Genomic DNA, 25509 nt, shown 5'->3' with positions numbered 1-25509 from the left:
GACAGAAATCCCTCATTCCGCCAGAACAGATTAAAGCTGAAATGAGCAGATCACTTAAAATCGCTGTCAATGTGATTTGATTTCAGATTTATCTATGTATCCCTCTCTCACCTGTGACAGTAAATGGACATTTCAGGTTCAGACAGACTTGAACTAGACTTCAGTTTCATCTTCACAAGGGTTCTCTGGGGGGAAAAAAGATGTAAAAGGGCATATGAACATGAACATACATACACAGAAGGGAAAGCAAAATGCTAAATGCAAATAATAAAAATGCATTGAGTCTACAATATATGCAGCAGTTTGTTGCAAATACATCTGTCACTTAGCGGTGAGAGGTTGTTTAGTGATCCTCATAAATCATGAACAAAACTACACAAAGTAAAATTTCTATCAGATTTGTCTGAACTTGTCCAATCTTGACAAAGTAATTTTTTAAGGAATATATTTTCACTTGGTGGCTGTCATGCACTTACTGTTTTTGAGAGTAACACGAGTGAAGGGGTGGAGGCCTTGCCATGTGACACAGCAGCATAGCGATGTATATATATGATGCAGGCTTATTTGTTTTATTTTTTATTTTATTCAAAATATTTATGGTGTTAACTATATCATGAAATATCTTCATTCTCAATTGCGTGCAAGTGAATGCATTTTGCATATTTACATTATATATCATGTTAGTTGATCTATAATGGGCAAAGTATAGTCTTAGTGTAATCTAACTACACATAAAACCTGTCTTTTTATGCAAGTACCAGATACGGGTGTCATGCTATAAAATGTGACCTGTGCTGGCAAAATGAGTCAGAATGAGCAGATTTTCAAAAATGAGATCTTGTTATTTTCACATTTTAAAATTATATAGGACTTGTTGGAATCGGACAAAAAATAAAGAAAAAAATGACTGAGCTACATTCGTTTGAAGGTGACAGAGGCAGCAGTGTTGATTTTGAGAAAAGTCGAGGTTAAGTTTTCTGAAGATTCCAAAGCGACGTTGCATATTTTCCTCCATTTTCTTTCTTTTTAATAATTACTATATTATTATTCACACTATATCTATATTTTGTTTTATCTTCGTCATACAAAAATAAGTATAAAGATGCAAATAAAGAGTAGTTTAATCTAAAGCAGCAAGTGATTTTGTCTTTTTGATTAACATTGAGATCTTAAGACCTATTGTAATGGATCTAATATGATGTTACACATCAGATTTTCCCCCAACCATTAACTAAACGTTCATGCAAGACATAACAGATTATGTTTGTGTGAATCTCACCAAGACATACTGTATTTCACAATAATGTACTTATAGTATGTATGGGGAGATGGCGAGCTCTCGGAGAAGAGTGTCTTTCAGTCGTGTTGCCCGGTGCCTGTAGCACAGAATTAGACCATGCGCATTCACACTCGTTTTGCCAGTACGGATCACAAATATTTTTAATACGACTGACTTTGTAATAAAAACATTGTAAGTTACTATTAATAACAATTTCATTTTACAAAAAAAGGAGAGCATATAACATTTGCATCATCAAAGAACATTATCATTGACTTCAGTCTAGTCAGAGGGAAGCTGTATACACTGTGAAATGAATGTCTGACATTTGTACGCACATCTCCACTTTATTGTTTCTGATGAAAGAATTCAGTCAGCAAGCGTATGCACTGAACAAAACACTGGCGTTTCAGCGATGACTCATCTGAATGCCTCTGATTGGTTATTGTATTTATAAGCTCAACAGTGTGATTGGTTATAATGCACAGTGCTGTAAAAACACATCTGTCTCTGGCTCAGCGCCTGCCACCGAATACAGATTTCAGTTTAGCAGCTTGCAATGTGCCGCACTGAACATTCTAATCACACCGGTGCGATATCAAATATAAAAAATACAGCGAGTAAAATAATATTGAACGTGTCACCATTTTTATCAGTAAATATATTTCTAAAGGTGCTGTTGACATGCAATTGTCACCTGTGGCCTGTAGCACGAAGCCGGTTTCAGTTTTTACCCAGGTAAGTTCACGTTTAGTTTGAACAAACTCTGAGTTTTCGGGGCTCAAGAAGATGGGTTGGTTTTGAGCGGGTTTCGTCGCTATGGTAACTTGCGCTACATGGCTACCCTGCTCTGGAGCAGGTTTTATTTTGGGCAGAGATTTCTTAAATATATACATGCATGTGTTTGTATTTATTATGTTCTGCTCGTATTTCCAAGGTAACTCTCAGTTGGTTCAGAAAAAGAAAATAAAGCTGCTAGAATGGCCAGCCAATCACCTAACTTGAATCCAATAGAAAATAAGAGCTAAAGATCAGAGTTCATAGAAGAGGCCACAGAACCTTCAAGATTTGAAGACTCTGTGGAAGAATGGGCCAAAATCACACCTGAGCAATGTATGCGACTAGTTTCTCCATACAGGAGGTAGTCTCAGCCTCAGACGTCATGGCCACGGACCTTTGGCTAAATGTCTGATGCATATGGCACACAAAAGTGGAAACACTTCAGTGTTTCGAAGTCATCATCGGATTGGTTGAATTATACAGGATTTCCGGGAGACGTGTGTGTCCCGTGCTTTAACATTCCGCCTGAATACAAAGATGCCGTGACGCCAAACCCCCCTCACGAAAGAAGAAAGCTAGCTTATCGATTATCAGGATCAACTAAACGCTGGATTTTCAAAAGTATGTGAAATATTTAAAGTTCACAGCATAGAATCTTTAAAATACGCCTGAGACTTGACGCTGAACGAAACAAACTGTGATTGGTTGTTTGACATGAGCAGGCCTTGGCCAATGAAAGCTGCCATGGATTCCAGACCTTCAGCCGTCAGTCTGAAGGTCTGGCTACGTGAGACTATACAGGAGGTGTCTTGAAGCTATCATTACCAACAAAGGCTTTTGTACAAAGTATTAACCCCCTGGGGTCGAAGTGCGGGCAGTCTCGTATATTCTTTATGACCGCGAAAAGAACTAAAAATACTCCACGAGTTTTGATCATACAGATAAGAATAAGGTATCGTTTGAAAGTGCTAAAGGTCTACTTTTATTTGTGTATAGTCATAATAACAACAAAACAATGTGCTTTTAAAAAGTAAAGAAAATAAACAGGGTGCGTTCTCTGCCGACTCTGTCTCTGTCACCTCTCTTTACAGACACGTAAATAAAACAACATGAATCTCTGAGAATACTCACCTCAAATACATGAGATATATGTGTATAGAAACCTTGAAATGTCTACTTTTAAATGAAGTAAGTCACATCCAAAACAATCATTCTCTGTTAAAGTAATCCGTACCGTACAACGCAATGTCCGGTTTTCCTGTCTCATATAATGCTTTCACGCCCACACTCTGATCGCCATCCGAATGTAAACGCCCACATCGCCTCCGCGTAAACAAACAAGTTCATCCCGGGCAACTTTCTGTTTCTGGAAGAAGATCTGCTGAGATTTTTTTTATTTCCTTCAGAGCACATAAACAATATACACTATGGAAATGCCATTTGTATATTTCAACATGACACAATACCAAAAGTTTTTGAACAGTAAGATTTTTAATGTTTTTGTAAAGAATTCAGTATATATAGAAATTAAAACTTTTATTTAGCACACAAGTGATGATAAAGACATTTATCATGTTATAAATGATGCTGTTCTTCTGAACTTTGTATTCATCAAAAAAAAAAAACCTGAAAAATTCTTCTCAGCTCTTTTCAACAAAATGATAATAATAATAAATGGGTTTTTTGAGCAGAAAATCAGAATGTTAGAATGATTTCTGAAGGATCATGTGACTGGAGTAATGATGCTAAAAAGTCAGCTTTGATTGTTCCTAATAAACTGTTTAACTGCACTCATAAGTGAATCTCAAGTTGTTTTGTGTGATAGCTAAATATATTCTAAATAAACTACAAACAAAAAATATATACATTTATTTTGTCCTCACATTCTTTCGTGTAACTCCTCCCTCTCAGTCACATACCTGACTGAATTGGCTCATTATGGAGCTCATTATGTGGGCCTTTGTCTTCTCTGGTGTGAGTCACAGCATTATCCAGGATAGTTCACGGTCTCATGCATAGACCCTTTTTACTCAAAAAGTGACTTAGAAAATTTAAATTAATATATTGTTTTCTGTGAGCAAGTAAACAAGATGATTTTGACATTAATTTGAAGCAAAAACTCTAGACTTCAAGATCCAGATCTCAAAAGTCTTGTGAACGAATGTTCTGTATTTTTTTTATTTTTTATTATTGCCTTATTTCAGTGACTTCAAAATTTTTGTTTTTTTGTTTTTGTTTTTACTAACCACGCATAAACGTTGCTTTCTCAAAAACACAACCATGTACATAAATGCTGCTAACATTATTGTAGCCCAGTGTTATTCGACTTTGGTCATTTATATGTTTACATGCAACTGAAAAAAGCACAAATGTCAGGGCATGTCAAAACTTCTACAGGCCCTCAAAACACCCTCAGACCCCAGAGGGTTAAAGGGATAGTTCATCCAAAAATGAAAATTTGATGTTTATCTGATTACCCCCAGGGCATCCAAGATGTAGGTGACTTTGTTTCTTCAGTAGAACGCAAATGAAGATTTTTAACTCAAACCATTGCAGTCTGTCAGTCATATAATGGATGTCAATGGTACCCACGGCTTTGAGAGAAAAAAAAACAAAAAACATACAAAGACAAAACCAAATTAAACCCTGCGGCTCGTGACGATACATTGAGCGATGTCTACGTCATACGTCTTTCATTAGCGATAAGTGCGATACATTCTTTTTCCCTGTGTCATTCCATTTTCATGTATGGATTACTTGGGTTGTTATCGACATCTGGTGAAAATTTCATGTCAACAGCACCTTTAGAAATATATTTACTGAGAAAAATGGTGACGTGCTCAATACTTTTTTTTTTTACCTGCTGTATGTATGATGATATATATATATATACACTGAACAAAATTATAAACGCAACACTTTTGTTTTTGCCCCCATTGAGCTGAACTCAAAGATCTAAGACTTTTTCTATGTACACAAAAGGCCTGTTTCTCTCAAATATTGTTCACAAATCTGTCTAAATCTGTGTTAGTGAGCACTTCTTTGCCGAGATACTCCATCCTTCTCACAGGTGTGGTATAACAAGATGCTGATTAGACAGCATGTTTATTGCACAGGTGTGCCTTAGGCTGGGGAGTCCGAAAACCAGTCAGTATCTGGTGTGACCACCATTTGCCTCACACCGTGCAACACATCTCCTTCGCATAGAGTTGATCAGGTTGTTGATTGTGGCCTGTGGAATGTTGGTCCACTCCTCTTCAATGGCTGTGCGAAGTTGCTGGATATTGGCAGGAACTGGAACACGCTGTCGTATACGCTGATCCAGAGCATCGAAAACATGCTCAATGGGTGACATGTCCAGCGAGCAGGGGCGGACTTAACCAATAAGCGAGGTAAGCGGCCACTTAGGGCCCCGTGGAATCAGGGGGCCCCATCTGATATTGGCGAAACATATCTGTAGCGTTGAGCAATGTAGCCGTTCACAGACATGTGCACTGATTTCTTGAACGCAGTGACCATAAGTGTTTAAGTTAGAATCCACTTACCGATCAAAATGCCGAGTTTTTGTCAAGTGCTGAGTTCTGCAAGGTCGGGGATCATCTCATTACAACAAAGTGTAGACACGATGTAAATAAGAGATTCATTGTGCAGTGTAGCTTATTAATGGAACGTGAGATCGCAATGAATTGAAGTGAGAGACAGCTATAGTGATTATGAGGGAGCACTCTTTGCGCGCATTCTAGGCTGTCTGACTGTCTCAGAACAGAGATATTCACCTCAGTAAAGAAAGTATTGTGTTTCAAGTCACAATTTTATTTATCTTGATGTTTCAAAATGACTCTCTTGTGTGCTTCTCCTAGGCGCACCGGCGCGAACTGCCGCATACTTGTATAAATGCATGAATGCAATGACTGGAGATTTTCCCTTAATAATAGGTTTCATTTTCAATTTTTTTCTCGGCAAAGCCTACAGTATGCCTTCAGAACACTTGGAATATATAATGAGTTGCCTGGGATAATTTTATGTTTGTAAAAAGATTGGAAAGGTTTACAATTTATTAAATGGACAAGTGCAAGTTTTTTTTTTTTTTTTTTGGATAATGTCTTCATTTGTAATCTCAAAAAATAAGGTAGCCAAATTTGGCTTTAGAACAGCATCAGGTTGACAAATTACTGGTTGTGACGGTGCAAATAAACTATAAACTAGAGCGAGCAAGCAAAATAAGGGTTATAAACATTTGGAATATGGAATGAGTTGCATGGGATAGTTTTATGTTTGTACAATTTATTAAATGGACAAGTGCACGCATTTTTCTTTTCTTTTTTTATTTAATTATTTATTTTTTGATGATGTCTTCCATTTGTGATCCGAAAAAAAATAAATAAGGTAGCCTAATTTGGCTTTAGAACAGCAGCAAGTTGACTAATTACTGGTTGTGAAGGAATAAATAAACTAAAAACTAGAGCGAGCGAGCAAAATAGGGGTTAAGCATAAAAGGACACATAGTTATTGTATGGGGGCCCCATACCTGGAATTTGCTTAGGGCCCCCAAATCGCTAAGTCCGCCCCTGCCAGTGAGTATGCTGGCCATGCAAGAACTGGGATATTTTCAGCTTCCAGGAATTGTGTACAGATCCTTGCAACATGGGGCCGTGCATTATCATGCTGCAACATGAGGTACTGCTCGTGGATGAATGGCACAACAATGGGCCTCAGGATCTCGTCACGGTATCTCTGTGCATTCAAAATGCCATCAATAAAATGCACCATGGGCCACTCGATCCACAACGTTGACATCAGCAAACCGCTCGCTGTCTACCATCTGCCCTGTACAGTGACAACTGGGATTCATCCGTGAAGAGAACACTCCAAAGTGCCAGACGCCATCGAATGTAAGCATTTGCCCACTCAAGTCGGTTACGACGACGAACTGCAGTCAGGTCGAGACCCTGATGAGGACGACGAGCATGCAGATGAGCTTCCCTGAGATGGTTTCTGCCAGTTTGTGCAGAAATTCTTTGGTTATGCAAACCGATTGTTGCAGCAGCTGTCCGGGTGGCTGGTCTCGGACGATCTTGGAGGTGAAGATGCTGGATGTGGAAGTCCTGGGCTGGTGTGGTTAGGTGTGGTTACGTGTGGTTACACGTGGTCTGCGGTTGTGAGGCCGGTTGGATGTACTGCCAAATTCTCTGAAACGCCTTTGGAGACGGCTTATGGTAGAGAAATGAACATTCAATTAACGGGCAACAGCTCTGGTGGACATTCCTGCAGTCAGCATGCCAATTAACCTATCGGTAAGCCCCGCCCCCCTTAGTTACTGTTGCTCCCTCGGACAAACAAACGGAGTTGCTCACTGTCTTTCAATGACAGCTGCAGTGTGAAAACCTTGTCCCACGATGTTTTTGCACAATTTTGGACACAGAAGGCCACCAAATGGGAATTAAATATTCCATGGAGGGATTTATAAAATATTTAAAAATAAATACGGTGGGTAACTCGAAGCGAGGGTTTTACAGATCACAATGTAAGCGGGAGAAATTTCATATTATGGTCGGTCATCACGATCGCGGATGACAACATGCAGGATCAACACTGTTCATGTATTGCAGGGTATGATTAAATTAATGTACATTTAACCAGTTTAATATGGAGAGGCACTGAAATGTAGACCTTCGTTTATGTGTTTTTGACCTACACTGTACAAGACGCGAGAACAGTCCGCTATTTAGGTTTGTACGTTAGCATCACTAACTTTACCGTTTTAGTAAAGTTTACTAGTTTTAGCCAGAGATACCTTGCTAAAGCACAAGATAACATTAGCGTTCTGTTTGAGCAGTTGAAAACTGTAACTTAATGAGTGTATGACAACCAGAATACGAACGTTTTTGTCTTCATTTGTATTGGGGTGAATACTTGGGAACATTTTGCTGTTTTGTTTGGATTCAGGAAATGTAATAAAATAAATTCCATTGCCCATCCTCTCCGGATATCTCGAATCAGTATTACAAGTGCCCCAGGCACATCGTTTTACTATTTTTGCGGCACAATCACCACAAAACTCGCGATCTTCCAATGCTTTTCTATGGCACTGAAACCTAAAGATGTCCGAGTTCCGGTCCCTGTGCAACTGATACTCGACTGCTATTGGCACATCAACGTTCTAGGGGAGGGGCTTACCGATAGGTCAATTCCTACTGTGTACATAGAAAAAGTCTTAGATCTTTGAGTTCAGCTCATGAAAAATGGAGGCAAAAACAAAAGTGTTGCTTTTATATAATTTTGTTCAGTGTATATATATATATATATATATATATATATATGCACACAGTCATGGCCAAAAATATCGGCAACCTTGCTAAATATGATCAAAGAAGGCTGTGAAAATTAATCTGCATTGTTAATCCATTTGATCTTTTATTTAAAACAATTCACAAAAATCTAACCTTTCATTGGATAATAAGAATTTAAAATGGGGGGAAATATCATTATGAAATAAATGTTTCTTCTCTAATACACATTGGCCACAATTAACAGCACTATTTTACTCAATACTTTTTGAAACCTCCATTTGCCAGTTTAACAGATCTAAATTTTCTCCTATAATGCCTGATGAGGTTAGAGAACACCTGACAACAGATCAGATACCATTACTTCAACCAGAATCACTCCAGACCCTTTAGATTCCCAGCTCCATGTTGGTGCTTCTTCTCTTCAGTTCACCCCACTCATTTTCTACAGGGTTCAGGTCAGAGGACTGCAATGGCCATAGCAGAAGCTTGGTTTTATGTTCAGTGACCCATTTTTGTTTTGTTTTTGAGGTTTGTGTTTGGGTTGGAAGATTCAAACATGGCCCATTATAAGATTCCTAACAGGGTCAGTCACTTATTGATTTTTTACCTGCTGGCATTTGATAGAATCCATGATGCCATGTGTCTAAACAAGATGTCCAGGAACTCCAGCAGAAATATAGGCCCACAACATCAAAAATACAGCAGTATATTTCATTGTACACATGGGGTACTTTTTTATCCCTGTGTTCACCAAACCCATCTTAAGTGTTTGCTGCTAAAAAGCTCATTTTCTAGTTTCATCTGACCATAGAAGACAGTCCCATTTGGATGAGCTAGGATAATTTTTCTGGAAACCCTCCCAAACAACATGTGGAGAATGTAGGAGCTGGTTGGCCATTTTTTATTTTTTTATTTTTTATTTTTTTTAAGGTTTTCTGACCCCGAGACTCAACTATTTTCTGCAGTTCTCCAGTTGTGGTCCATGGATAGTCTTTAGCCACTCAAACTCTCCTTCTCACCCTGCATTAGGACGATATAGACATGCGTCTTCTTCCTTGCAGTTTCATAACATTTTATGTTGATTAGAAATTCTTAATTATTGCCCTGATGGTGGAAATGGGAATTACTGCTCTAGCTCTTTTCTTAAAGCCACTTCACTAATTTGTGAAGCTCAATTATCTTTTGCTGCACATCAGAAATATATTCTTTGGTTTTTCTCATTGTCATGGATGTTTAAGAGAATTTGGGCTTTGTTTTCCCTCCTATTTTTATTTCTGTGAAACAGGAAGCCATGGCTGGATAATTTCATGTTCATAATCACCCTGGATTGCTCAAAATTGTGAATATGAATAGGAATATACTTCAGATATATTTTACTCATAAGAATTTTTAGGGGTGCCAATAATTGTGTCCAACGTGTATTTGAGAAAAAAAAAACATTTATTTCATAATGATATTTCCCCCCCCCATTTTAAATTCTTATTATCCAATGAAAGGTTCGATTTTTGTGAATTTTTTTAAATAAAAGATCAAAAGGATTAACAATGCAGATTAATTTTCACCGCTTCTTTGATCATATTTGAAATGAGATTAGCTTTAAAAATAGTCAAATTCACCTGGAAAGGGTAGACCAAGTTGTTAAGTAGCTTTGAATTACCTGGAATCACATAGACTCCCACTTCACAGAGAGTAAGGATGTTTGAAGTTCCAGGAATATTCACAATAACATAACGTCCCTCCATCCCACGACATGAGTAGCTGTAGGTAGCTCCTGCTGGAATAGTAGAAACTACAGCACATCTGGAGAAAGACAAAAGAGTTGCTGTGGTTTTTTTTTCTTCTCTTATCCCTGAACTTTCTTTTACAACACAGATATTTCCTCCAACTTATGTAACACATGTTTTGCACTATTTTTATTTATTTGTTTGTTTGCTTGTTTATTATTATTATTATTATTATGGTAACACTTTATTTTAGGGTCTCTTAAATAGTTGCTTATTAGCATGCATATTACTAGAGTATTAGCCATATATACAGTGGGGCAAAAAAGTATTTAGTCAGCTACCAATTGTGCAAGTTCTCCCACTTAAAAAGATGAGAGAGGCCTGTAATTTTCATCATAGGTATACCTCAACTATGAGAGACAAAATGAGAAAAAAAAAAAAATCCAGAAAAACACATTGTAGGATTTTTAAAGAATGAATTGGTAAATTCCTCAGTAAAATAAGTATTTGGTCACCTACAAACAAGCAAGATTTCTGGCTCTCACAGACCTGTAACTTCTTCTTTAAGAGGCTCCTCTGTCCTCCACTCGTTACCTGTATTAATGGCATCTGTTTGAACTCGTTATCAGTATAAAAGACACCTGTCCACAACCTCAAACAGTCCAACTCCAAACTCCACCATGGCCAAGACCAAAGAGCTGTCAAAGGACACCAGAAACAAAATTGTAGACCTGCACCAGGCTGGGAAGACTGAATCTGCAATAGGTAAGCAGCTTGGTGTGAAGAAATCAACTGTGGTAGCAATTATTAGAAAATGGAAGACATACAAGACCACTGATAATCTCCCTCGATCTGGGGCTCCACGCAAGATCTCACCCCGTGGAAAAAATCCAAAATCCCAGAACCACACGGGGGGACCTAGTGAATGACCTGCAGAGAGCTGGGACCGAAGTAACAAAGGCTACCATCAGTAACACACTGCGCCGCCAGGGACTCAAATCCTGCAGTGCCAGACGTGTCCCCCTGCTTAAGCCAGTACATGTCCGGGCCCGTCTGAAGTTTGCTAGAGAGCATTGGGAGAATGTCAGATGAAACCAAAATAGAACTTTTTGGTAAAAACTCAACTTGTCGTGTTTGCAGGAGAAAGAACACCATACCTACTGTGAAGCATGGGGGTGGAAACATCATGCTTTGGGGCTGTTTTTCTGCAAAGGACCAGGACGACTGATCCGTATCAGTCATGTATCGTGAGATTTTGAGTGAAAACCTCCTTCCATCAGCAAGGGCATTGAAGCTGAAACGTGGCTGGGTCTTTCAGCATGACAATGATCCCAAACACACCGCCCGGGCAACGAAGGAGTGGCTTCCTAAGAAGCATTTCAAGGTCCTGGAGTGGCCTAGCCAGTCTCCAGATCTCAACCCCATCGAAAATCTTTGGAGGGAGTTGAAAGTCCGTGTTGCCCAGCGACAGCCCCAAAACATTACTGCTCTAGAGGAGATCTGCATGGAGGAATGGGCCAAAATACCAGCAACAGTGTGTGAAGACTTACAGAAAACGTTTGACCTCTGTCATTGCCAACAAAGGGTATATAACAAAGTATTGAGATGAAATTTTGTTGTTGACCAAATACTTATTTTCCACCATAATTTGCAAATAAATTCTTTAAAAATCCTACAATGTGATTTTCTGGATTTTCTTTTCTCATTTTGTGTCTCATAGTTGAGGTATACCTATGATGAAAATTACAGGCCTCTCTCATCTTTTTAAGTGGGAGAACTTGCACAATTGGTGGCTGACTAAATACTTTTTTGCCCCACTGTAAGTAGTAATTAAGCACATATTTATGCCTTATTCTACATGACCTTATTCTACATCCCTAATCCTACCCAATACCTAGACTTAACAACTACTTTACAAATGATTAATAAGCAGCAAATTAAGAATTTATTGAAGGAAAAGTCATAGTTAATAGTGAATAAGTGTTCCCTATTCTAAAGTGTTACCACTGTAGCGGCCTAAAAGCCAACCAAAGCCGCAGGAGCTGAGTGCGGAATAACTTGTGACGCGTCAATCATTACCTTTGCATTTTGAGATTTATTTTGATTGACCAAAAACTTACCATGAAAGATTTCTTGAAGCATTTGAAGATCATTTTGAATCAAGGAAGTTTGATGAATTTATGTTCAACAACAACAACAAAAGTGTGCAAAAAAGTGATATTCTCATGGTCACATAACATCACACATGGATGTTTACATGGCTCCTATATTCCAGACCCTAATTATTATAATCTTAATAATAATTACATCCAATAAATACACATAGAAGACATAGACATTTGACTCAAAATACAATTAATAATATATTATATTATTTTATTATTATATTTTATTATAATTATATTTTTTTTTTTCATGCATCAATCAATGTCTGTGTATTCGATGGAGTCCATGTAAAGTCCTTAATGCTTTAGTGTCAATGAGTGATGTTAACTCAGTCATTGTTACGTGTTGCTTTGCTAATAAAGTGCACGACGAAGGAGTATACACAAAACAGAGTCTTTTAATGTGAATTCAAACAAGAAACAGAGATAATCCAGGAGCGAGGGGTAGCAAAACACATAGATCAAATAATAGCAGACAAAGAAACAATGAAGAACACAGGCTTTAAATACTAAACGTAATCAAGGGCAAACAGAAAAAGGTGAGGAGCTAAATTATTATTATTATTATTAGGTAAATTATTCCAAGCAACAGAGCTAGTGTATAATTTTTATTTATTTTTCCCATTTCACTCTTAAACAAGGATATATATCATTCCTGCTCGCCCTTGTAGAATGACAGTGAACCTCTCTTACAAATACATAATATTCCAACAGATACTTTGGAACCATTTCTTTAATATTCCTATAATGTTCATCTCGCAAATGCATCAGTGGATGTACTTTCAAAATAACCCTACACAAAATGAGCAGTCTGCAATTTATTTTTTAATTTTTTTGAAACACCGCTATACCAAAAAACAGCAGCATAATCAAAGTGTGACTGCACTAATGCACCAGCTAACATTTTTATAGTTTCAGTATCTAGGAAAACCGCCTGTCTTGCTAAAAATTTTATTTGATTACAAATTTTTGAATGAGCTAAAACAGCCTTTTCTCCTATCAAATTACTGCCCAGAACACAACCCAAATATTGTACTTCTCGTTTAGGTGTAATAATTTGATCTTCAACCTTTACCTCTAATCTAAAGCAATTTTTTTTTTTTTTCAATTTAGCAGCCGAGCCAAATAATATAACTTCAGTTTTCCCCAAATGTAAAGATAGTTTATTATGGAAAAATCATTTGGAGACCCCTTCAATCTCTCTACTTAATTCATTTTCAACATTTTCCTTCCTCTCATGAGACACAATTATTGCTGCATCATCTGCATATAATAAAAGCTTATTTGAACAGGCCATTTTTAAATCATTAATATATAATAAAAAAAGTAAAGGACCTAATACACTCCCTTGCGGAACCCCACATGAAATGGTCAAACAATCTAAAAACACCCCATTTAACTCTACTATTTGACACCTATTTTCAAGATAAGACTTAATCCATTTACAGGCAGTATTGCTAAAACCCATCGCTTTAACTTTTAAAAGCAAAATTCTGTGATCGACTGTATCAAAAGCCTTTTGCAGATCTAAAAGTACCATCCCACTTAACTTCCCTTTATCCATTTCTTTCCTTATATAATCTGTTAAATATAAAATTGTTGTCTCAGTGGAGTGTTTCCTCCTAAAACCAGATTGAAACTCATACAGTATATTATGTTTAAAAGATAGTATTCAATCTGTTCAAAAATAATCTTTTCCATCACTTTTGTTAATGCACTCAAAATTGACACCGGCCTATAATTATTACACTCAAACCTACTACCTTTTTTTAAAACAGGGGAATAACTCTTGCTTGTTTTAACTCATCAGGAACCTTACCTTGACAAATTGAAAGATTTATAATATGGGTAACCACCGGAGTAATAAAATTGGCTGAATCCTTAAGAAACTTAACTGGAATATTATCTAACTATGTTGCTTTACTATTTTTAAGATCTGTTCATTTCTTATAAACGTTACTCTCCTTTACTGTAGTAAACAAAAAACCTCCCAGCATAAAACCGCATTTACCATAATACTCTTTAACTATTTTATCATTAAATATACCAATTTGTGCTGGGAGCTCATTAACCAATTTTTCTGCAACCATAGTAAGAAATCTATTAAAATGATTTGCTACCTTTATCTGATCAGATATCAATCTTCCATCTACGTTAAGACTAATTTTAGAACATTTTATCTTAGTCTATTCCTGATATGCCAAGTCATTTAATGCTCTCCATAATTTTTGAGAATCCTGCTTCATTTCACTAATCTTATCCTTAAAAAAGAAAAGAAAAAAAAAAGGATTTTAGCCTCTGTTACCTTGTCTCTTACCTCATTCCTTTTACGTTTAAATATCACAAAAATTATCATTATTTCTATCCCTTTTAAAAACCTTAAAACTATCTTTACACTCCTTAACAGAGTGGGATAATTTTCAGCAATTAAAACCTTGTTTTGCTCTCTTCTTCTCATAAAGACTTTGTATGGCTTCAGAAGACTTGGAATGCAACACAACTTGTTTGTAATGCTTTTATACTGCTTGTTTATGGTCAGTTTTTGCAATAAATACCTGTGACTGCACTTATATTTGCCTGTTACGTGTTTTATGTTGTTCAGAAGTGGGTAGGTTTAGGGTAGGGGTGGGGTTAGGTGCTCCAATAAAAGTATAAATGTATATAAAATTATTTCTATTTTTTACAAATGCATGCAAACCATTAAACTAATAAAAACAACTGAAAACAACGGAGGAGAACATATTGTCATTTTCCATAAGTGTCTTGACCTGACACATGAAGCAAGCAATTGAAAGCAACGGAGTTCCTATTTTGTCATATACTGACGCCTAGGGCACTTTTGGCGTCTGCATAGTGTGTTCAAAAGGCGTTTGACCATGCTTCAGTTTTTGAAGCCTTCGGAGTGAGAATGGGTTGGATTTAACGTGCTCACATCTCATTCAAAAAGATACTCCTGTCCAGTAGCATGAAGCAATTGGTCACGAGACACACAAGAGCCAATAGCATTTCACAACCAAGGCTGACCTAAGGCTTCTTCTGGCAGCATTTTTTGAATTTGCGCACAGACTGCACCATACAGGATGAGCTTAACGGCGGACAGAGACGGCGATCGTGTCTATTCCTCTCACAAATGAAATGTTTTGCCTCGGAAGACTTGGAATATTAATATTTTTTGAATAAATTATGATGGTAGCTGTATCTGCCTGTTATATCTTGTGTTTCATTGACAAATGGTAGGTGTAAGGGCAGGGGTTGGGTTATGTGCTCATAAATGTGTAAATAATGTAATATAAATAAAACTGTTGTGGCTGTTTACATTGAAAAATCACACCCCAACATATATGCAATAATGGCAATGTTATTACCTGTCACAGTGAGGCTCTGTGACTAGAGACTGTTATAATGAAAAGGACTCTTACTTTGACACGGGACTGTGAACATACATGCATACATGCATACTCTCTGTTTTGCGCAAATTAAACACCAGTTAACACAGATATGTTGGTCATTGATCGTGTGTTATGTAATGTTGTTCCTGTCCTTATGTAATTTCTTTCTAAGTTTGACATTTAATAATTCATAACTTTTATGTTGATTTATGTATTGTGTTGTGTTAAGAAGTAAAGCGAGACCGTTGATCATCTTAAATGTTTATTGTTTCTGTATAACAAATTACATATTATAAATAACAATACTTACATATTGGAACAGTTTCCCATGTCAAACAAGCAAACCCGGTCACATTAAATGCTCACCATTTTGAAGATCCAATTCCCGCCAATAGATGGTATGTTTCATTGTACTCATGTAGGAAGGGGGATGTTGGTGATCTGCTTAATTCTGGGTTGAGCATTGTTAAGCAGCAATAATTAATTGAGTTTGTTTTGTTCCAGATTTTTGTGGTTTTTGTCATTATAACAATTTACCTCTTTGTTATCGTTAAAGTAAATTTATTTGTTTTCTTAAATTTTTCTTTATTACCTTTAATTACCAAATGGTTTAGTCCAAGTAGGAGGGGCTTTGTCTTTTTAAGATGGCCTCTCAGATTTGTTAAGACTCGTAGAGTGAGTGTGGAGTTGATTTTGGAGTCGCTGTCTTTTGGGTCAATTCGTTTGACATAGCCAAATGGTTGTTTGATCAGTTTGTTTTTAGGTTTTTGAATTTTCATTGTAAATATATTTGGCGCACTAGAAGGAAACCTTCATTTTTGCACTCCTGGGAATAAACACTCTGAATATTTTTGACTCCATTGTCACGTCACCTTATTTTTACACCTCCATCCGCATTTGGAACAGTGATGTTTATGCTATTTAGAACATCCTTGGGCCCCTTTTTTCCGCAGTTGACACACCATTGGCTCCCTTACATTACCCAATATATAATTTAATTTTGACGATAAAATTCCCAGTATGGCGTTGGCATATTGACGCTAAGGGTTTCCTATTTAAAGCAACGGAAGACCCTGCAAGTTGAAAAATTACGCTAAGGGGCAGGGCTGTTTCTAGCCAATTTGACGCCCTAGGTGAAATCCCTATTGTTGGGTGTGAGAATGGGTTGTTAAATCTGAGAATCCAAGCTGCTGACCTCTTTAACCGGCTCCAAGAGGAGAAGTATTGGAAATAGTGTCATAACATCCTTCTCTAATTGTACAGTATTGACAGTGACACTTCTTTTCACCTCTGGATCCTCTGGTGAACATTCTCCCAGGTCAGTAGGATCAACAGGCCATTCCTTTTCAGGCAAAAGAAGAAACTATGGTCCGAACACCCAACTTCTGTTCTCCAGAAATTATTCCACTCTCAATTTCAGAAACTCAGTTAGCCACCGAAAGTTCGATACCTAGAAACTTAGTTTCTGATATATTTCAGTACAGAGGTACTGTCCGTCCAGAAGACAGAGTCTTGGAGGCACATACACAGTTCTGTTCTCCACTACGAATCCATTCGACTTGCTAATGTTGCAGCAGTAAATTCCAGCTTTCCCCATTACAAAAGCAACATGCATTTGTGAGTTAATATCAGGCAAAAGCAAATAAGTAACTACTCCGTAACCATCTTCATTTGCGTCAGAAAAGTGGTGCAACTGTGCTATGTTCACCTCTCCGAAGCCCACAGGTTTAAAGCACCTATCAATCTTAAAGCTTTCCAACTCACACAATCCATCCAACCAGTTGATCCACTCCTGAAAATTTGAAGCAGGAATCATATCATCCCAGCCAAGTTTCTTCCTGCACAAATCTTGTAAGATTTTTTTTTGCACACAAGGTCACTGGAGACAGAATTCCAAAGGGATCATAAACAGAACTCACAGTAGCAAGGATTCCCCTTTCTGGTTGAAGGCCTCTGCTGCAACACGATTTTGAACTTGAAGGCATCAGATTGTATACACCATTGTACACCTAGCACTCTCTCTACGGGAAAGTAAGTCTTAGCCAAATCCAAATCCTTCACATTTTTTGCTCTGAGTTCCTCTGGGATTCTTACCAGCACATCTCGACTGTTACTTATCCATTTCATCAATGCAAACCCCCCTTTGCACAAATAGAAACGAGGTTGTGATACAGAGAAACGGCTTCATTCTCTGAATGTACAGAGACAAGACAGCCGTCTACATAAAAGCAATGCAAGATTGTATCAATTACTTCCTTGCTGAAGTCTTTGTTATCTTCTGCACACCTTCTGAGGTCAAACTTTGCACAACTGGGTGATGAAGTGGCTACAAAGAGTTCACAACCATACGATATTCTACCATATCTCGAGTAAGGTCATGTCATGCCACCAAAGAAAACTTAGCAAGTCTGCATCATCTTACGGTACCCGCACTTGATGAAACATGGCTTCGATATCTGCCATCCTTATTCCTCAAAGGTAAGCCAATAGAATTGTGACCCCCTTCCAACTTTAATGAGTCTATTATCCTCTCAATGAACTTGTGATCTTCTCTTGAAAACCCAACTTGTTCATTTTTGCTACATTCAGGAAAATCAACTTCAAATTGCTGTTGCCAAAGTTCTCCCAAGTTTGAAACAGAAATCATGTTGATTGTAACATCAGGGTACTTAGAAGCAGATTGATTGCCTCCTGATTGCCTCTTAGTGGACCATTTACTGCCCATCCCAACCTAGCTTTAATTGAGTAGGGTCCGTTATCAACACTGCGGATCACTTGAATCGGCTCCATAACCCTTGGGGCATTTATTCCTCTAAGTTGTTTGATATCAGAGTCAATGTCAGGCAAATTCACATTTTCAGGCCATCCCTGAAAATCCTTTTGCTTTGGGATTTTTCCGCTATGCACAGGCATAGTCTCTTGTGTATAAGCATCAGGTAACTCCCAAAAGTCTTCTTCATTCAAAACAGCTACCTCTGACCCAGAAACAACATGGGTAGTTGTAACTTTCTCCTGACCCATAGTACACAAGAGAATATTAGTCCTTTTACCCGAAAGAGCAAGTCTATTCGTCAATCTAGATGTACAAAGCATAAGTAATCACAGTCTTATTTCCTTTTTTTAGATTTCACTTGCATAGGAACAATAGAAAGTTTACATTCATATTCACCAGCCCCAGTATATCCACTGGACAGATTCGGGAGCACTACCCATTACGGTGTCCATTTGTTTCCTCGCTTGCTTTGAATCGGTCACATTTTCTCTTGGATAGATGTGAAGTATACTAGGGTGTTTAAGATTACACACTTTGCATGAAAGGCATTTTCTACAATCTTTACTGATGTGCCTTGTACACATACAGCCAAAACAAATGCCATTCTCTTTTAAAAATGAAATCTTTTCACCATGACTACTCTTTTCCAATAGAGGGCACAATTCCAAAGTGTGTTCACAATTGCAAAACAAACAACTTTCCTTGCTGAGTGAAACTGTTTCTTTTCTATTAGTTACAATTTCTGATTTGCTTTCCATTGCTGTAACAGTAGTAGCAAAACTGCTTCTTTTAGTTTTAAGATAAGACTGAGACTTGCCTTTGTTCACTGATTTACTTCCTATTAAAGTTGGGACGTCCTGTATGTTTCCAAAAACTGGATCAGTCATTATTCTCACTTGTCTTTCAACAAAGTTAACAATGTCGCTGAAGGTAGCTCTTTGATTGACGGCTTCCTGCAGTTCACAGACCTCTGATCTCTATTTCTCCCTTAATTTGTATGGCATTTTTTTTCACTACAGTCAATATATTAGAGGGCTTATCCATCTCACGCAAATACTGAATGTTTTCCATGGAGTTACAACAGCTTCTCAAGAACAAACTATAATATCGTAAAGCTCTGAGATCTTCACTTTTGATGTTTGCCCATGAGAGAGCCTTTTCCATATAGGCAGACGCAATTTTGTACTGATCACCAAAACGCTCTTGTAGTAAAGCTTTGGCCCTTAAATACCCATGATCTGCAGGCATATGCTGGCAACTTTTTACAATCTCTCTTGGATGACCCCTGGTTTACTATTCAAGAAAGTATACGCAATCACTAGGGCTTTCAGTTTTACTCTCCACACCACTTTCAAAGGATTTCATAAAGGAGTGATATTGCAAAGGGTTGCCATCAAACACCTGAATTTGCCTTTTAGGCAAAGATGACAGACACTGTTGTTGAACCAGCAAAGATGTAATTTAATATTGTTTATCCATGATATGGAAAATTTTATCAGTATTTCCTGAACCAGCACTGTAACTGCTTCCATACTGGGCACTTACATTCACATTACCACGCTGACTTGAGTTTGGATTTGTCTGGGGGTAAATGATTTGAGAAATGTTCCTCTTGTTTGCATTTGCACCTGAAGAAACCATTTGATGAGTTGGAATAAATGATTTTGCATCAGCATTAAATGTTTGGGTGGTCTGTTGTCCTTTATCAACATAAGAATTCATTCCATCAGAATGATGTGTCACATCACTTTTAACACTTTGCACACCGGAGCCCTTAAGTACTTTCACTTTTGCCATAGTTGCAGCAATTTCCATTCGCAACCCAAATTCCTCTTTCTGTTTTCTTATGTTTTGTTCTTTTTCCTCAATAGAATGTTTTTCCTTCATTAAATTTTGATGTACCAACAGAGCTGCTATATCGGCCTCTGCCTTAATGCGTGCTGAAGAGGTTGATGGTGTTGTTGAACGTCTTGAGCTTCGTCTACTTGATCCTTTACTTCCAACATTAGAAGTGCTGTCACTTGGATTTATATCATCGTGGTTATGCATGGAAATTTTGGACATATTCTGTTCTCTTGAATCTAGAGGACATTCATCCTGTTCAGATTCAACATCCTCTCTGGATTCTCGTTCACTCATAATTACCACATGCGTGTCAACTCAACGCGTCTATTCAAATCACGCAAGCACTACCCAAAACACGTGAGCATAATCCAAAACAAAACACTTTTCATAACAAAGTACATGAACAAAGACGCTCCTTATCTCAAACTTTCATAAAATTCCAAACTTGCTTAATTCCAGTCGTCGGAGCATGTGAGCCTCCTTGCACAATCCAAAATCGACTCAATCATCCAACCACGAACATAATTTTTTTGTTTACTAAATTGTAATGGCCTAAAAGCCAACCAAAGCCGCAGGAGCTGAGTGTGACACTTGTGACACGTCAATCATCCGTTACCTTTGCATCTTGAGATTTATTTTGATCGACCAAAAACTTTCAATGAAAGATTTCTTGAAGCTTTTGAAGATCATTTTGAATCAAGGAAGTTTGATAAATTTACGGTCAACAAAAAAAAAAAAAAAAACAACTTACTTCCCACAACAGGTGCTTTAATTCTCACATAATTAGTGACACTCCCAAATTTTCTCATGTTCACATGACATCACACAAGAATGTTTACATGGCTCCTATAACCATTATTATTATTAGTAGTATTATTATTAAGCAGCTAAGAAAATGTGCAATTATCTGTCATGACAGAGTTATTATTACACATAGAAAAAGTATTGCTGTTTTTATCCCTGCCTGTGAGACGCTTCAGAGAAATGGTATCATTGAATTTTGTAATGTTGTAATGCCTAAAATTAACACTCGCCAAGCGCCGAATGCGAGTAAAAATCTGCGTTGGCGAGTAGATGTAACAGTGTCAGTCGCCAGTTGGCGGGCAAAAAGTTTACAAAATATTACAATGCAATGTAGTGAAAACAACAGCCAGTTTTAAAGAGATTCGCTGTTTCTGACATACGCGAATAAAATAATATTTTCCAAAGAGAAGATCATCGTGATTAGATGTTCTGTCATAAGAAACAAGAGCGAATCAAATACAAACGGGCTGATAAGGTCAGAGCAGTGTGATGGCCAGCTTGTCCCTAGACACGGTTCTAATAACTTTTACCTGAGAAGATACTGCTGCTTCATTTCGTAAGATTTAGTTTTCTTTATTCTTCATAACCCGACACATAGGAAACGGTGCAGTGCAGTATAGAGTTTTAATGGCTGCGCGTTCGTCTGTACGTATACGCAGAGCCGCTTCATACAGCGCACCAGTAAGCGCTTCAACGGATGAAAACACACACAATTATGTCAAAATGCGAAGTTTTGGCGAGTTACCTCGTAAACGTAGTCTTTATAACATCTTAAATGACCGTAAAGAGTTGGGAGACAATCGGATATGTGTCAGATCTGCGTCATGTGCATCAGGTTTTAAAGAGACAGCGCTGATTTAAAGTGAAACCTGCTGAAGTCTGTCATTGATTACGTTTACATGGACATCAGTAATCAAATTATTTACTTTACTCTGAATAAGACAATATGATTAAGGTGTTTACATGAGTTGCTTTTAGAATAATCCTTTCATGTTCCCGTTTTACATGTTATAGTAGATCGATTAATGGCATGCGTCATTAAGTCACCAGGTGACGCCATTCGATGTCCAACCCAGAATTTCACGTATAAACATATAGTTCGTCTTCATGATGATGCCATATACAGTTTTGGGTGTTTCATTTTTAATTTTATGAAAGCTTCAAGTGCAGTTAATTATTTGTACGTGTATACAGACGACAGCAGTGTTGAAGCTCTTTTATTTGCCGTCAAATGGTTGATCACTGCAGTGTGTGTGTCCTGTCGCAAAATGCAGCGAAAAGTCCTACGCAACAGTAATAATGTGATTAAGGTGTTTACATGTCTGTACTGTACTTCGATAATGCGACTAAAATAGGAATACTCCACATGTCTTAATTCGATTTGTGTTTACTTCGATTATGACTTTAGCCGGATTAAGGTAATCAAAAATCTCTGTTTACATGGTACAATCAGAGTATTGTATTAATCGTATTAAAATCGGAGTATTGATGTCCATGTAAACGTAGTTTACACACGACCAACTAACAAATTACTCTTATGCTCCGCTTCTTTTTAGTTAAAAACACACAAGCCTTAATGTAGTACAATTCAGGAACAAATAACTCTTATGAGTCATCTAAACGAATTGTTCACAAACACGAGAGTGAATGGTTTGGATCAATTAGACAAATCCGTCACTGAACTGAATCGACATCTGACTCACTCACTGAACTGCAAATTTAATTTTCAGTAATGTCTAAATAACATTGAAGACATTTTTGGGCTATGTGAAATGTGTCATGAATCCTGGGCCTGCTCTTCTGTACGACTGCCACAAGAGGTCGCCCTGCCATCATATTGACTTTCACACCACACATCACAATGGACTGCATTTCCCATCAGCCATCTCACCAATCACACGCTCACCTGATCACACGCACACAGCTGTAACCAATCACACACTCTATTTAAGCCATGGACTTTCTCTCCCTCGTTGCCAAATACTGTATGCGTTTACCGCTCCCCTAGCCGTAGCAACTCTACAGAGCCCTTGTTAGTATCCTAGTCTTGCATTGCCTGTTTTCTTGTGTTCGTTTTCTAGCCCATGTTTCCTGGATTTACCCTTTCCGTGCCATTCCGTGTTTCTGTTCCTGTATTGTCCTGCGTTTTTCACTCCCCTAGTGTCAGCTGCTTTACGGAATGTTGGTTATTTTCTAGTCTGTGTTTCCCTGTATTTACCCCTGTCTCACTGTTCAGACTCTGTTTATTCCCTTGCCTGGATTATAGCCTGTGTTCCCTGGATTATCTCTCTGCCTTGCCCCTTGGATACTGTTCGCCTATCGTCGACCTTCTCTCGCCCTAGGATTACTCTTTGTCTTGTCCCTGCCATACCTGTTTGCCATTGCTCAACCCTGCCTGTATTTATGGCCATGCCTGTAAATAAAAGCTTGCACTTGGATCTGCACATCTCACGTCTCGTCAGCCCTGTTACAAAATGTCTGAGTATTGCTATGTTTAGTCTAAACACCAGCAAATAGTGAGTATATGAAACACACACACGTTTCTTTTTATGAATTGTGGGGACATTCCATAGGCGTAATGGTTTTATACTGTACAAACCGTATTTTCTATCGCCCTACACCAACCCTACACATAAACCTACCCATTACAGGAAACTTTGTGCATTTTTACTTTCTCAAAAAAAAAAAAAAAAAAAAAATCACTCTCTATGAATTATAAGTGTTTTGAAAAATGGGGACATGGGGCAATGTCCTCATAAGTCACCTCCTCCTTGTAATACCTACAGTATGTCATACCCATGTCATTATACAAATGTATGTCCTCATTTGTCATAAAAATGTGTGTCTGTGTGTGTATGTATGTATGAAGCAATGTGTATGAAGCTACTGACCAACTGGTCAGAATCTGTAGCTATATAAGAATATATCTGAGAGACTCACACTGGGTTGCTGAGAAGATCTGAAGAATCGTTTCCAATCCGAATCTCTGCCCCGTCTATCCTGCTGTCACAGCAGTCGCGTCTGTTAGTGATGGTCACTCTGTTCACGCTGTACATCTTCATCAGGTCCAGAGTCCACCACGGGTCACTCTGTGTGTCTGTATGAGTGCAGGTGGAGTTCAACCCATCCAGAGCATTTTGGGCAGACCAGTTAGAATATAATGACGACTGATTGGCTGTTCCCCATGTTGCAACATTCACTGGAAGAAGTTCAAGAGAAAACCTTATTTACAATTACAATTATTTATTACAATTATTTATAGCCCTGCTTGGCTATTTTAGTCCATAGGTTTTCATCATGTGTCTGAAAATATTTCACAGCAGCACAAACTCACTAACAAAAGATGTAATAGTGTTTAATTCACAAAATCTCACCTTCTCCTTCTGCCTTTGTCTGAACTGAGAAAAACCCTTGAAATGAGAAACACAGAATGATGCTCCGTATTTAGCAATTTAAATGGAATTTTCTTAAGGAGTATAAGTCTATATTTTGTTGGATTTATTCTTTAAAAATATTTTCCATTTGCCAGGGTAAAATTCAGTATAATCTCGAAAATTATGTATTAATCTCTTAAATAATTTAGCTTTCTTTTAAAGGTGTTTAGATAACATTTACCAATAACAACACATGCTATATATAAAATATATATATATAAAATAACATTAGAAAGATTGTATGTTTTACTCACCCAGTAAAAACAACAGACCCTTGTAGAAAACTTTCATGTTAATTTCAGGTGATTCGTGACTTTCTGCTTTTGTTTGAGGAGGTTCGAATGAATGTTGCTCCTGGGAGAAACAAATTAGTTCAACTTTACATCAGAGTCACATGATCCTAGTTCTCGTCACACTTTTCTCTCTAACTGGAGCTGGATTATTATTTATTTTTTATTTTTTTATATAAATACATACATAAACAAGTATTCTTAAACCTCGTTTATCAACAGAACGTGAACAAATTTTCATTGAAAAAATGATAATTTGCAAATTCAGTTTAGTGATTGATGAAATCAAAATGTCAATGCTATTGAAATATCAATAAAAAAATGTACTTAAAAAGTGTCCTGTCCTTACTCCATGTTTTTCTAGCCTGTATGACCTTCTTTCAGTGAATGAATGAGATTTTGAAGTGAACGAGAACTGAAGCTGTCAAGCACCAAAACCATAATGGCACCACAGAAGTGGCTTATGTGACAGTTTTCCTAATCAATATCTGGCATACTGCATGTGGTTTCCATCTTGTGTGCTGCACCTGCCATTTTTAAATTTGTCTTCTTTTCTTTTCCATCTTACAGACTTCTCAAGATCAACACACATTTGCATTTTGTTGTCTTATGCATGAAGGGTGCCTGTCAATGCTACCTGAAAGTAGAGTAGGTAGAGTATTCCAATAATTAATGGCTCAAATTGAAAAGACTGACCATCCAAATATTTTACGCCTAAACTGTACAGCACAGTCTC

The 25509-nt window shown here is 37.6% G+C and overlaps 1 protein-coding gene across 1 annotated transcript; it reads right to left on the bottom strand.

Annotated features, from left to right (window-relative positions):
- On the bottom strand, window positions 1-24904 carry LOC131544686 (fucolectin-like). The gene is made up of 5 exons (XM_058783071.1): window positions 24738-24904; window positions 24424-24459; window positions 23990-24248; window positions 10007-10149; window positions 1-185 (listed from the first exon to the last, which is right to left on the bottom strand). Exons 1-5 carry the CDS (start codon window positions 24772-24774, stop codon window positions 154-156), a joined length of 507 nt encoding a protein of 168 aa, XP_058639054.1. The 5' UTR covers window positions 24775-24904; the 3' UTR covers window positions 1-153.
- Window positions 24905-25509: the final 605 nt, after the last annotated feature.

This window comes from Onychostoma macrolepis, chromosome 07, assembly GCF_012432095.1.
Source record: "Onychostoma macrolepis isolate SWU-2019 chromosome 07, ASM1243209v1, whole genome shotgun sequence".
In the NCBI taxonomy this organism is placed as follows: Eukaryota; Metazoa; Chordata; class Actinopteri; order Cypriniformes; family Cyprinidae; genus Onychostoma; species Onychostoma macrolepis.
Note: the sequence above shows the minus strand (reverse complement) of the source record. Positions and strands in the feature narration are given on the sequence as shown.